The sequence below is a fragment of the Catharus ustulatus genome, chromosome 3 (genome assembly GCF_009819885.2).
Source record: "Catharus ustulatus isolate bCatUst1 chromosome 3, bCatUst1.pri.v2, whole genome shotgun sequence".
Lineage (NCBI taxonomy): Eukaryota > Metazoa > Chordata > Aves > Passeriformes > Turdidae > Catharus > Catharus ustulatus.
The window spans coordinates 17,965,144-17,979,478 of NC_046223.1; the positions used below are offsets into that span (position 1 = coordinate 17,965,144).

The 14,335-nt window shown below is 46.3% G+C and overlaps 2 protein-coding genes across 2 annotated transcripts in view; one reads left to right on the plus strand and one right to left on the minus strand.

The window, feature by feature from the left end:
• LOC116994621 (calpain-14-like) overlaps positions 1 to 9,848 on the minus strand; it is a 30,002-nt gene extending 20,154 nt beyond the window's left edge. Inside the window, exons 1-5 of the mRNA XM_033056462.1 lie at positions 9,532 to 9,848; positions 8,128 to 8,859; positions 6,028 to 6,113; positions 3,256 to 3,326; positions 1,733 to 2,086 (exon numbers count right to left, since the gene is read on the minus strand). Of these exons, the coding sequence (XP_032912353.1) occupies positions 1,733 to 1,960 (228 nt within the window). The 5' untranslated portion in view covers positions 1,961 to 2,086; positions 3,256 to 3,326; positions 6,028 to 6,113; positions 8,128 to 8,859; positions 9,532 to 9,848. The remainder of the gene's footprint in view (positions 1 to 1,732; positions 2,087 to 3,255; positions 3,327 to 6,027; positions 6,114 to 8,127; positions 8,860 to 9,531) is intronic.
• A 122-nt stretch (positions 9,849 to 9,970) lies between these two features.
• EHD3 (EH domain containing 3) overlaps positions 9,971 to 14,335 on the plus strand; it is a 29,920-nt gene continuing 25,555 nt past the window's right edge. The window contains exon 1 of the mRNA XM_033055783.1: positions 9,971 to 10,491. Within this exon, the coding sequence (XP_032911674.1) occupies positions 10,265 to 10,491 (227 nt within the window). The 5' untranslated portion in view covers positions 9,971 to 10,264. The remainder of the gene's footprint in view (positions 10,492 to 14,335) is intronic.

A 14,335-nucleotide genomic window follows, 5' to 3' on the forward strand; every position in this document is an offset into this window, starting at 1 on the left:
ACAGACTGATGGCTGCTACAGAATTCCTTTTGTTGTGACAAGAATAAGTCTATGAATAACAGAGAGAAATATTGTGGTGATTTTTTCCCTTCACAAGTGCCTCTGGGGTTAAATTAATAACCTAAGTGTCAAAATTACATTTCACTTGAATGACCCACAAATTGCTCAAGTTAAGTTTCACACTGTTGGCTTCCCCTCCAGGCAGTAGCAAAGCAACAGCAAACCCTCTGAACGCAGTCACAGTAATTAGACACCAAGCCCAACCCTTGGTGAGTTTGGGTGTTCAGTTTGCAGACCATCAGTCATAGATGCAGCAAGCTACAAGCCTGCAGGCTGAATGGCAGAATCTCAGCCATCTCCTCTGCAGCACAGGGACTGAAGGATGCACAGCATCCTTTCTCAGAGAGTCTTTGCTCAGAAAGTTTGGCATCCATAGCAAAGAGCAGCCTTCTGCACAAGGCAGTTTTAGAATCCTTGAATCACAGAATATGGGCTGGAAGGGACCCATCAGGATCATCAAGTTCAACTCCTGGACATACACAGGAAACCCAACAATCATAGCAAAGCAGCAGAATAGTCCACTGAGAGACAGAGGAGGTTTCAAGTCAATTCCAATATCTGAGAGGTGGAGAGACACTTGAAAGGCTTTGTAGAGGCCAGGACTCATGATGACCTTTTTTTTTTTTTTTTCTTTGCAGAAACTTGATCCTTCCAGGAAATTGTTTAAATCTCACAAAATATGACAGCTAGAAAATAACTTAACTGGGAGATGCTATCTGGTATTACCTGGAAGAATTCCCTAAAGACAAAGGAATTCTGAAATTCTCATATAAGTCTGTACATTGCTTCCAGGAGGATCTGATTGTCAATACTCTGCTCAGTGGCTCAGTAAGAGCAGAACTGGCATTGCTGGTAACAGGCCTTATCTAACTCTGCCAGGCCCCAGTCCTGGCCTCCTACACTTGTTATCTACCCTTTTGTTATGAGAATGTGCTCTGTGACCAGCCCTTGCACCTGGGTGTCTCTAGTGATATTCAGTTTAAGCTTGGAATGCCAGCAAAGGCCTTGGAAATGTGAGCACAAGTAGAAAACAAAGGCCCCAAAACCAACCCACAGACTGATGCTCAGGCACTGGTTGTGATAGAAGCTCAGCCTTGAGAGCTGGGGAGAGATTACTCCAAGTACAATAGACCAAACAGTTAAGCAGGGAAAAAGTAAAAACAGCACAGCAAGAGGATAAGGCACCTGCCCTGTCTGGGAAAGTAGCAGCCTCCAGCATCATAACAGTATGAGGTCCATGGAGTGAAGAGTCATGGCTAAGAATTGTCTAGAAACTCAGAAAACTTCTAAAAGGTCATCATCTTGAACTCTAGGGAGAAGGATGTCATCTGTTGCCACACAATCACAGTGAGATCACTGTAGCTGCAAGCTCCAAAGAAACCAACTCTCCTTGCTTCCTCCACCTCCTCTCCCTGCCTGCTCCAAGTGTTACTGGATACAAACAGAACAAGGCTGGTTATGATTTTGGGGAAAATAATGCTTCAAAGGCAATTATGAGACTCCACGTACCCCAGCTTCCAAAATGACACCTGATGCAATGAATGTAATCCCCAGAGACATTAAAGTACACCTAAATTAAAGTCTAAGAGTAGTCTGTTCAATACTAAAACTATTTGCTGGCTATCATCTGTAATCATTCTCTTACACACAGCACTCACTGAAAGTCACTTACATGTGGCCTCTTCCACTGTAAATTTCGGGGCAGTTTCTTTAGCAGTGCTCCTGTTCCAATAGAGCTGATGTGAGCAGGGAAGGTGTCATCTGTGAACAAGCGTTTGTTCTTCAAGCACGACTCCAGTAAAGCCTGGTAGTTCTGCTGGATGGGAGGGGTGTGTTTTTGAAAGATACTCCTGCCTAAAGGCACAGGTGACTTCTTTTTTTTCAGGCACAGAAAAGGCATGCTGATGTCTCAAATAACACCAGGATAATTTTTTTCCACTGAGGATTCTGGAGGGATCTCACACTGCACAGTTCTGCTGGAAACTCCTGGTTTTCTCAGATGAGGCGTGTCTTTTCAGAAGAATTCCTGATAGTTAAAATAAGTATAAAAAGTACATTTAATCCTGGCTTTTAAAATTTTCTTCTTAGTCAGCAGGGGTGGGTAGGAACACTGCCATTCCCAGGAGAAGTGGGGGCTCACCAAGCATTTATCACTGCATTTTCAAGGCTTTAATATCACTTAGATCTGAGTGAAATCAAAACAAGTGACCCCACTGACTTTTACTAGAGCTTTGAAGCCATATACATGGCTATTCCATGTCTCTCTCTGGACTATTTTAGGCTCTCCGGGATATTTTCATAACGTGTTGCAACATGAATGACGGTCTTTATTCAATCTCTGGCATGAAGTTATTTCCCTACCCCAAAAAAAAAAAAAAAAAAAAAGCATGATAAACCTAAGGCTAACAGAAAAATTGAATACATTAGGTTTTAGAAGGCCACGACTCACACTCCTATGACAGTTATTTTTCCCTTTTTGCCTCGTTTTGGAGAATGATATGATCTTCCCCAAGAGCTCACATTCCATCTTGCTGAACACCACAGATTCACACATGAAATTGCATGCTGAGGTATTTTTTTCCTTGTAACATTCACATTCAAGACAGATGTTTCTCATCCCCCCACTAAAAACACCAAAGAGTGATGTTCTAGGCCTTTTTTTAATATTAGCAGCTATGTTAAACATTTGCACCACCCCTTGCTGGGAGAAATCATGACTAAAATCTCAGTAGGCAAATCACTTTGCCAGTGCTAACAAGGTCATCACCATCAGTTAGTACAGTGTGGACTGAAAAAATTAACCAGGATAAGAAGTTTAAGGAATGGTTCACATGCCGTAATGATACAGCATTTGGAAGGCTCCCCCACTGAGGAGGCTCTTAGAGACTCAAAATCCCTGCCCCAGGCACCCGAGGATGCTGGTCTCAGGCACCAGCTGATTGTTACTCCCATCAAAGCTGAAGGTCAGCAGAAGTCCCTGTGAGAAAACAAACAACCACAGATTGTACCGTTCAACCACACAGAGCCCTCATTTGTTATAAAGCCACTCTACAAGTGATCCACAAAGGTCAACCCTCAAGGGCAACCGAGAGAAAATCTTCAAAAGATAACGCTGGAAATGAAAATTCAATTTTCTGTTGTACAATAGACGTTTCAGAGCTGAAAAAGAATTTAAGTGCCTAACAACTTGCTCACTTTTTCTCCAGATGAAAAATGCTGTCTTCTCCCTCCAAACCTTCCCTTTTTACAGCCACTGGCCTTCATGGCTGCAACAACATGAGCAACAGAGATAGATTTAAAAGAAAAACAAAGGAAGAAAACAGCCTGGAGACCAGCTGCACTTTACATAGGCAGACAAAACATGTATGAAGAAGAATTTCTCATTCTGCTGCTCCCCAGGAAAAGAAGTGGAGAGCAGTTGGCACACTTTGAGCTACAGTGAAGAACAAACATTTGAGACTTGGTTTTTGGGCGTGCAGAGTACTCACAGTGCCTGATAAATTATTTTTGACTTTTCACCAGTTCTCACTTCCCTCTGGCATTTATTTGAAAAATAACTGAATTTTAAATACAGGTCTTGAAACCCAAAGATAGTATGAAAAAAACCATTGGTTTCAAAAATGAAGGTTTAAATCACATGAATATGCAGCCTTATTTTCAAGAAATTCACCCAGCACCCCTGACTGTGTCTTAACAATGCTAGTTTGTATGTTTTGAAAACCTCCCAGCTGAACCTGACTGTGTGTTGTTTTAAACTCTTGTCCAAACTACCTGGAAAAGATGCAATTAAGCATTTAATGTATCGTGAACAGTCACTTCTCAGACAGCAAGTGTTCCACCTTGTGTTTAACCCACTGCCTGGCCACAGTCCTGTGTGCAGGCACCAGATACAGCTGTATATGACTAGCCAAGATATTCCTGTACTCCACTCACCAACAGTACTGAGCCAGACTGAATCAGTCCTCCTCCACAGGTGGAGCAGAGTGTGTGCATGTCTCTTCCAGCAATTAAAATTTCTAAGGGAAAGCAGCCAAATGTAGCAGACAGAGGTTAAAAGCTTTAGAGAGAAGCCATGAGCCAGTAGGTTAAACGGAGTTGATTCTCTATTCTTTGCACATTCCCCTAGTTAGCATATTTACCATCTGATCTAAGTCCTTCCTGCATTAGCATCCTATGATCTCCCCTGAGATTTCTCAAGATCTTAAATGCCTCATCCTTAAGCCTTGAAATGAGAAGCTGAAGAATGCATGGAAAATCCTTCACTTTTTGTAAAGTAACTGGACCATGAATTAATTCTCTGAGAGCCTCTTACTCTATGGGAGGATTTACCTCAGGCAACACTTGGACAGTGGGCAATTTGAGGGCTAAACCTGGGGATGACAGAGCTCAGCCCAGCTCTTCTGATTTAACCAAGACAATCCAAATCTGGGCTGAGGAGCTGCTCCTGACTGTGTGGAACAGAGTAGTAAATGCTTGCATGCAAAATAATAAACTTTAGGGTGAGCAGAACAAACGATGCAAGGCCATCTTTTACAACCATTCATGTACTACAGCAGAACATTAGCTACAGAAATTAGCAGTCATTAGTCAAAATGATAGTGTGAGTGTATTAGGCTTTGTTAATCTTTATTAGTCTCTAAACAAACAGTATAAAAACAGTACTTGCAGGTACAACTTTTAGTCTTTGATTAAACAGAGTGCTGTATTTCAGAAAAAAATCCTCAAAGCTGACTCCTGCTCTTCCTGTGGCCTGGTAAAGCAAATAGAAATATCCTAAAAAGTAGCACTGAACTATATTTTCTCACTAAATGAATGAATATAGAGACAGGTGGATGACCTTTCCCTGCATTTCATGTGCTTAGATTATTGGCCCAAAAGTTGATGAACACCTTCTGGTGCTGAGATTTTCAAGATCAAGCAGTGAACCTGCTTCCACCAGTCTTAACCATAAGTCTGTATCAAAAATGCCTGGATGGCTTTCAGAATTTCAAGTAATACCTCTCTGACCAAAGATTCACTTTTAAAGACTCTGGATGAGATTTAAAAATACATATCCTTAGCTGTGGAAATTGTCCAAGCTACATTGAAATCCGTGGAAATACAAAAATCCCATTTACACAAGATCTGTGTTTTAGCATTTAAGGTTACAACACCCTATTGATAAGCATCCCAATCATTAGATATTCTGAGTACTCACAACTCCTGCTAATGACAGATGAAATTTTTCATCTCTGCAGAATACTCAGTGATCAAATATCAGCCAAACCAACTCTAAACAGCAAAAGTGAGAGAATAAGGGTGCACAAAATGTGGGTAAGCTAAAACACCAGCCTGTGTTGCCAACCACTTGGCAGGCAGAAGTGCTGGAGCTGTGACATGCAGGGCAGCTGATGTGGCTCATCTAGCTGCTTTACATCATACCCAGCCTTCCCACATTTACTGAGGCAAACTTTTTGCCTTTCCCTTCAACACCCCCAGAGCACAGCAGCAGCTGCTGCATTGTGTAACTAATAACCCCATCTGATCCCAGAGGACAACTTCATCTTAACATGGTGACAGAGTTACACTCCCTTTGAACCCCTGGAAAATCCTAATTCTGTGCTAGCCAGAGATAACTGCTAATGCCAGCACCAAATCCCTCCACATAGCGCTTGGCATCTGATGTCTTACCTTCTCTAGGTGTGTTCTCACAGCAGAGGATAACTGGCAGTGATGCCTGCTGCTCACAAATAGTATATTTGTTATCTCTCCCTATGCCTGTATTTATGTGCATGTATATATATGCCTTGCATACGTAACCCCAAGAGCCTGTCCTAACCTATCAAACATTGCAGTAGAAGCAGGAGGCGGGGAAAAAAAGCCTATTGAGCAATGACAGAAAATTTCTGGAGAACTCAAAGCAAAAATATTCCACAGAAGACATGAAAGAACAGGTCAGTCCATCACACAGGCTACCTTTTGACTCACCTTTTGCTTCAGTGGAAGGCAGTTTCCTTGTTTAGTTTGTCACTCAGTTATTCAAAGCACAAAACTCCACGTCTCTCCATAAATCACTGACAAGGTAGAACAGGAAGATGTGTTCAACTGTGTCTTAAAACATTTTAACAGGATTTCTGCTTTCAGGTAAGAAAAAGTTCAGAGAAGAAATACTCAACCCCACATATTTTCTCAGAACAGACGGGGACATGACACTTTGTCAATCAGTTAATCATATCAGTTTCTACAAAGAACATTTACATTAAGTTTGATGGAGGTGGATGTTCTATAGCAGAGACAGACAAAATCATTCAAGAATTATAGACCAAGCTTCTGCACTGCAAGGATGGTGAAGGGCTCAGAGGATTTTTCTTTCCAGCACTGTTACAGACATCCCATCAGTCAGGTCGCCCGGGTGCAATACAAGCAGCTTTCTTTGCCAAACAGATCTATGGAGAAGCAAGAATGCTTCCCACTCACTGTATGTGTATTATCCAGCTCCACATTCCCCATTTTTGGTGGCACTTCTGGGGTCCAGCACCTCCTTCCACCTCAGGCAATGAGGTACTAAGAGCAGTATAGAGAGGGTAGGGAAAAGGACTCTGCGTGTGTATGTGTGTGTGTGTGTGTACCATGACACCTGAAAAATGATAGGAGAAAAGTAATGGGAGATATTTCAGAGGAATATGAAAGAGCACTGAGGGCAGGAGAGGAAGGCAGCAGTTTTCTGAGTTGCAAGGCAAACCAGCGAGTGAGGAAAGGAATACACTGTGCTGGAGACAATTCTGTATTTCCATATAGGCCATATGGCACCAACAGGCAGTCAAGAATTTTGATCCAGCTGGACCAGAGGAAACTCTCCCTCCCTTACTTTCCAAATTAGTACATTTGGTTTAATTCTGGGGGCCTTCTGCACCTTCCTCTCCCTTCTTTCCTTTCCCACAACCCTGGTTACTCCCTGTTGAACCCATCAGCACCTGAACTTTTGACACTGTCTCTGCAGGTTCCATACTTGGTAATTGACAAACAGTGGCAGTAACTGCACTGGCAGGAAGTTAATTCTACTGAACTACTACTCCCACAAGCTTCTTGAAACTGCCAGCATATTATGGTCTGAGTCACCACATCTTTTCAGATTCTGTGACTTCAGTCTCCCCATCCTCAGGTGATCTTTTGTAGGAAGTAAACCTGTTCAACCCAAAGATAAGCAAATATATTTGTCACCATTTCACAAGTTTCAGTTATACAACGTTGTGTTTTGTCCCCAAAATCTCAGGTTTCATTCTGTGTACAAATACTACATGACTCAGTCCAACCTCACTGACTTCTAGCGAAGTGGAAGTGAAGCTTCTCCAGCAAGCCTCTCTCTCCTGGCCAAGGCAAGCATCCAGCTAAGTGACTGCCAGACCTGTTACCAAAACCAGGGACATGACTGAGAAACTACACAACTAAAAGTTAAATCAATCATGTCTTTAAAGATAAAGACAAATTCTATAGTAGAGGACTGTAGCAGACCCCCACCAACATCAGACAGAGGTGTATGTTCTGAGTACTGCAGTAGAGTGGCTTCTCTGCAGGGCAGTCAGGAGAGAGCTTTTACATTTTAAAAATGTAAATTACTAAAAAAAAAATCTCAAACTTACTAAAGATTGGACCATAAGACCAAGCTCTCCAACAAAAAAGCATCCATTAAAATACCTCTGATTAAGAAATGAAAATAAATAAATAATGAAAAACCTTCAGTTTGATTCTGACAGAAAGAAAGATCTAATTACACTGTAAACTTCCTTTCCTAATTTTACTTCCCTTTGTTTTTGGCAAGCTCTGTACCTCAAGGTAAAGATAGTTGTTGAGGAAGTCAGTCTCAAATCGCTACGAAAATAGACTGAAAAATAAATAAAATTGTGGAATGTTCATGAGATACCTACAGAAAGTCTACAAAGACTCAAGTTTCATTGTGATCTGCCCTGGAGATAATGAATCCACAGGAAAGGGACTCTCTTCATCCAAGGCAAAGAATTTTTTTTTGGTCATTTGGCCATCAGGCATGCATATTTATGATTTGTGCAATTTAATGATTAATAGCCTCACCTTGTCAATGGGGAACAATTGTGCTTCTGCCATACCTGTGGCAGTCAGCTCCTGCAGCCTGCACAACAGAACCCCTGCTTTGCTCCCCATTCACTGCGTTCAGGAAGGGCACCAAGGTGGCCTGGGGAGATTTACAATCAAAGGCTTCCTGGCCTGACCTCTACCCAGCTCTGAGGATAACACAAGCAAGCACCAAAGAGACTCCATATATAGCTGTAGAAATGCCAGAGCACCATCGGAGGAGCACAGCCCTTAAATGGTAAAACCATCTAGAAGATGAAAGCAAGTTTTTTATACAAAATGAGTAATTCTTGCCAAAACATGTTGAATTCTATAGGGCCTTTCATTTTCAGGAGTTTTCACTGGAAAGGAGTCATCAAATTATTAAAGCCAAAAATCTCTATTTATAAAACTAAAGGAATGAGGGAAAATGGTTTTAAAGAGGTTTCAAAACATCAGTTCCACTTTCAGCTCTAGGCATTGGCAGGAAAGCAGAGAAGTCTGATCCTCAGAAAATACAGTCAGCCTGCTGTGTTCTTCCAGAAAAAGAAAACTGGTCTCTGGAGTGATTGCTTGCACCTCCTGGGTCAGGCCATGCCAGAGAGTGTATGAGTGCCTGGGATCACACGATGGGGAACAAGGAAAGTGTCTCCTCCTGCAGTAGAAGGCATAGAAATGGACCTGGATCATTGTTCAGGCACACAGGGCCACAGTCTCCATGTGTCCTCCCTCCTGTGGAAAAAACCAAAAAGGTTTTAATGCAGAGACTGTCTCTGCTTATGCAAGGTCTGGGCTCCTCCCGGCTGGAAATGGCTGGGAAAGGGCAGGAACTGCCACACAGCAGGACTGCTTCCAAAACTGCCTCTTGCCACATTTTTCAGACCCATGGGATGGACTAAAGTGAAAAAGCCTTTAGGAGATATTTTAGGGAAAAAAATCCTCCTTTATCCCAGCTGCACAGTGGAGACGAGGAGAGCCTGGCAGTAGAGCTGATGGCCAGCCCCAAGGACGTGCCAAGCCTCAGGCTACTCCTGGAAAACCTGTGTGGCCATCCTCGTTGCTGGAAAATAAAGAATTTGGGACAGTAGATAACTTGCCCATCTCATCTGGGAGAGATGGAGAACTCCTCCAGCCAGAGAGCTGCGAGCCCCACGAAGTGAGGGTCAGCAGTGCAGCCCAGGCACTAGGATGGGGAAAGAACAGTCCAAGAGACAACTGAGAGCACACCTCATCACTGTGTGTGAGCATCTAAAGTGGGGCTGCCAAGGGGATGGAGCCTGGCTCTTCTTAGCGGCGCCAGGCAATACCACGAGAGGCAACGGGCAGAAACCGATGCACAGGAAATTCTACATGAGCATGAGGAAGAATGTCTTTATCGTGCTGATGACCACACATGGAACATACCGCCCAGAAAGGCTGTGGAGTGTCCCTCGCTGGAGTATTCCATCTCAACCATCTTATCACAATCCTGTGCCATGCCCTCTGGGATGGCCCTGCTTGAGCAGGGAGGTTGGACCAGATGACCCGCTGTGGTCCTTCTGTGATAGACTGGAGACCCAGCTTAGGCCGGCAGTGCTCAGGAACAGCCAGCTGCCTCTCAGACTTGCTCTCGCATGGTTCATCTCAGTGGGTTTGTTTCAGGCCTATTTCAAAGAGAGAAAGGAAATAAAATGGCGGCCGCGCTGAAAATCCTTTTAACGGCCCCCAGGGGGCGCGGCGGGACCGGCCCCTCCCTGCTGTCCCAACATGGCGGCGCCCGCCGCGGCTTCACCCGCCGGGGAGCACGGGCGGCGCCTGCCAGGAACGGCCGAGCTTCCGGCGCCCGCCCCTTTCCTGGAGGGCCGGGCCTCCGCGCCATGCCCACGCCGGGAGCCGGCGGCGTGAGGGGAGGCGGCGCCCGCCGGTGCCGCTGGGCCAGGGCTGCGCGGACGAGCCGCTCCTTCAGCCTCCCGCGGGGACTGCTTTCTGGCTGAAATCGCCGGCGCAGGTGGCGTGAGGGCGGGCGGCCCCCGCGGGTGGGCGCTGGAGGGGAGTGAGGCCCGCCCGGCCTGAGGGGGATGCGCGGGTAGCCCGCGCTCGCAGCCAGCCCAGCCCAGCCCCGCCGGTCGCCGCGGAGCTGGCGTCAGGAGGCCACAAGATGTTCAGCTGGCTGGGCACCGACGACCGTCGGCGGAAGGACCCGGAGGTGTTCCAGACGGTCAGCGACGGCCTGAAGAAGCTTTACAAGACCAAGCTGCTGCCGCTGGAAGAACACTACAAGTTCCACGAGTTCCACTCGCCCGCCTTGGAAGATGCCGACTTCGACAACAAGCCCATGGTGCTCCTCGTGGGGCAGTACTCCACTGGGAAGACCACCTTCATTAGGTAAAGTCCGGCTGCCCGCTGCCCCTCTCCCGGGCATGCCCGCACCCGCGTCTCCCGGGCACTGGGGTGGGGCAGAGCGTGTCCCTGCTACCTGTGCTGTGCCTTGATCCCCCTTCTGTTACCCGCTTCGCGTCCCCTCAACAGCTTTTCATTGAAAAGTCACCTCCGCTCAAAGGCAGAGCATTCCTTCGCAAGCACAGGGTGGTGTAAGATGTCCTATAAAACACCGACGTGGCAAAAAGTAGCCCAGGGCAGGGCTGAGGAGTGCAGGCAGGGCAGGAGTGTGTTGGTGTGAGTCACGGGGGCCCTCCTGGCTGTTCAAAGTGCAAAGGCTTTGGGAAGCCCCGCGCGGGGCATCCCGTGCCTGCGCTGCCCGGATTGACCCTTGTAGTAGCCATTCTTTTCACTTTGCTCCGGCTTTTGAGCGGTGAGGCAGCTTTAAAGGGGGTGCTTCGGTTTGCAGTGGTCACTGTTACACGCTTGTGTGTGTGTCTTTTTCTGCACTGTCCCAGAGACAACACTCAGAACCTACTTAGAGAAGCATGTGTGCCTGTGCACAGAGATCTGCCCCTCTTCAGGGCTCCAGAAGTAAAGCCCTGTTTTAACTGTGTCCTGCTCGGCTGAGATGCTGGGAGCACCAAGTTCCTTTCGAATTGTAAAGAAAAAGCAGCTGCCAGCCGTTCTTTCACTTCGATGATGTGAAACTGTCGCAGAGAGGGTTAAACTTTTACGGCTGGACTTGGTTGCAGGATCGCTGTTCAGCCATTCTGCTAGCTCAACGTGCAGCAGCCTTTCCCTTGGGATCGTAGCTGAAGCTGCGCTGTCCGTGTTTCCTATGTGATTCATATGCTAAGCGTTAAATTCCAGCCTTTTTCTGGTGTGGCTGTGTTGAAATCTGTGGAATTACCCCAGTGTAGATCTGGACGCGAGCCACAGGCAGCGAGCCCTTTGTTCTACCAGTATTTCTTGGTGAAGGAGGGAACTGCAGAGAGTAGACAGAGGTGAATCAAATTGACTGTTCCTCTAAAGGAATGACCTTGAGAAATGCAGGGGATTTTTTTTTAATGTGCTGTAATATTCCTGCTGCTAAATTTCCTGGTCAGGAGCCAAGAACAGAATACATTTCTGCTACCTTGGCATGTACCTGGCAAACAAAGTTTAAGGGTTAAAAGGCTTTTCTCTCATATGAGCAAGTCAGGTGGATGGTGAAGTGGTGCAGAAGACCCAAAGAAGCATTTTGCACATGTTTGCAAAGGGAATTACTCGTGAGAAATAGAGAGGAGAGCACAACTGCCTGTTTCTACCCCAGGTCTTTGTTCTGTGTCTTGGTACCAAATCTGTTTGGAAAGCTTTTTCTGTCTTCTGGGTTACAGACACTCAGAGCCTGAACATGAGGAATTGCTGAATTCCTGATAAGGCTGTCCAACTAAAGCATCTCTTCCTAATTCTTTTCTCTGGAATGCCAGCATTAGTGTTTCCCTGCAGTCTCACCTCCATGCTGTTAGCAGAGACTTCCTGTCTTTGCCCCTGTCTGTTCATGAAGTCCTTTTTCTGTAAGCCTCAGCTCCTTTTGCAGGACATTTGGGTGCCTAGAGCATGTTCTGGACTGAAAAAGATTGAGTCTTTGCTCATGTGGGATGGCAGCAACAACCTCTTTGCTGTCAGCAAGTGGATCTCAGCCTCTCTGACAACTGCTTTTCACTCGTGCTTTCTTCTCACAGTTTTCTCCAGGCACAGGGCTGGGATGAGCCTTCACAGAGATGATGGTCAAGCAGAAAAAAAAAAGTGATCAGGAGCTTTGGGAGCTTCACAGGAGTGCCAAATGGACCTTCCAGAAAGGCAGAGTCTTCTGTTTAAAATAGTGCCTAAGAAGGTGAAAGTTGTAAACTTTGGTAGAACCCTAGAGTCTCTAATGGAGAAGTGTGAGAGTCTGTTACTCCAGTGTGTTCCCAGTCAAAGGCCAAACAACCTCATGTTGCTCGTGACAGGCTTCCAGCGTGAGCTTGTAGGCACAGCTCATTAAAGAGCTGGGATAAACACCAGATTAGCATCCAGAGTTATTGTGGGAAGGCAAGTGGGAGCTAAAGCTGAGAGCAGGAGGAGTTAAAGGGGGCTGGGGGGAGGAAGTGGGAGGGCTGACAACCATTATATCTTAGCAGTAGAGTGAAGCAAGAAACAGCCTCTGGACATTCTGTCCACACTCTTGTCAGGATGGGGGATAATTAGGGTTATCCTTACGTATCAATTCCACTCTTAATTGCATCCTGCTTGTACTGCCATGCAATTTAGGGAGATGACTTAATGCCACTAAACAATTATGTGTAATGAACTCAGTCCCTGTTTACCTGGATCCCAGGACACCTTACCAAAAAGGAAAAAAAAAAAGACCCTTAGTCACCTACCTAAGGAATGTCTGTCTTCCAAACATCTTTTCTTGTTTTGGGGAATCTGCAGTGAAACAAGGAATAAATGCAAGGCTGTGAAGCACCTAAGCTGCAGCATCTTGCAGTGAGGCTGCTCTCTTGTCAGGAGCTGATGGCAGAAGAAAGGCAGTCAAGGTCAGCAGTGAGAAACATGCCTAGAGGCTGAGCCAGGGAAGAGGGAGGTGAGCTGTGTGGGTCAAAGCCAGTGAAGTGAGACCAGAGCATGGCTTGTTTTTCAGTGGAACCAGGTTGTTCCCTCTTCTACTTGCAGGCTCACAGAACGTGCTATGTGAAAGGTGTAGCATTGCTAATGCAGCTTTTCCATTCCTGCTTCCTGCTGTATCATCTCTTTGTGCTCACTCCCATTTCTCTCCTCAGCATACATTTGGCTGATGCTTTTCCACTGGAATAGGGGCTGGAAGTTGGTGGTGGTTAGGGCAAAACAACACCTCTACCTGGGAATATCTGACAGCCCCTGTAGGATGTCACTGGACCCTGCCTTTATAACGTTATTGCTTTTTATGTTTCCTGTAAGAGGGTGGGAGTACAGGACAGAACATTACTCTTCTAATTAACTTAGGTTCCTTGGTAATTTCTAAAAATAATCCTGGCTCAAGTCCAGCCATCCTGCTAATAAACAAGCCTGCCAGAGCCATACTAACTGTCAACACAGCTTGCTTTTCTGGTGTGGCCACCCCTTCCTCCTACAGCTAATCATTTACACGTCCTGGCCTCTCCACACTGTTTGTCACAGGCTACACGCAGAGCTCTGGTGTGACCTCTCTGTGCAGCCCTGAACCTTTCATCTGTGTCTGCATCAGGCAGTTGTCACCATTTCCTCCTGCTCTGCCCTTCTTCCCGTTCAGCTCGGCATCACCTCTGCTGCCACAGTCAGCAGCATCCTGCAGGGCTCCTGCATGACTCATCACGGGCAGGCAGCCCCTTCCCCCACATCCTGAGGCACTCCTGCCCAGGGAGCCTGGCCTCTCCTTACCCATTTCCAAATCCACCTGGGAAAGGCGACCCCGAGCTGGGCTAGCACTAATGCAGCTTTCCTGCCCTGGTCCTTCCCAGGAGCAGGCCTGGAACAGGCAAACAGCATGATGCTTCCAGCCACACACCGACTCTAGACACTTCCCTAAAAAGCAGAGTGGCCACAAAAGACCTATTCCCCTCCTTCCTGGGGTACTCTGTGGACTTCCCTAACCTGGAGGTCACTCCCCCAAGCCTTTGAAGGTGTTCAGCAGCTCAGCTTAAGGCATGCAGCACTGGCAGAGGAAATTGCTTGCTGGTGGTTGGTGTTTTCCACAGCTGTTGTTTGCTCTTCTCTCCCAGAAATCCCCACGAATGTGACAACTGCCAGTTGTTCTCCAGCTTGCCTGGTAGCCAGGGCAGGCTGTGTCACTGCTGAGCAGAGATAC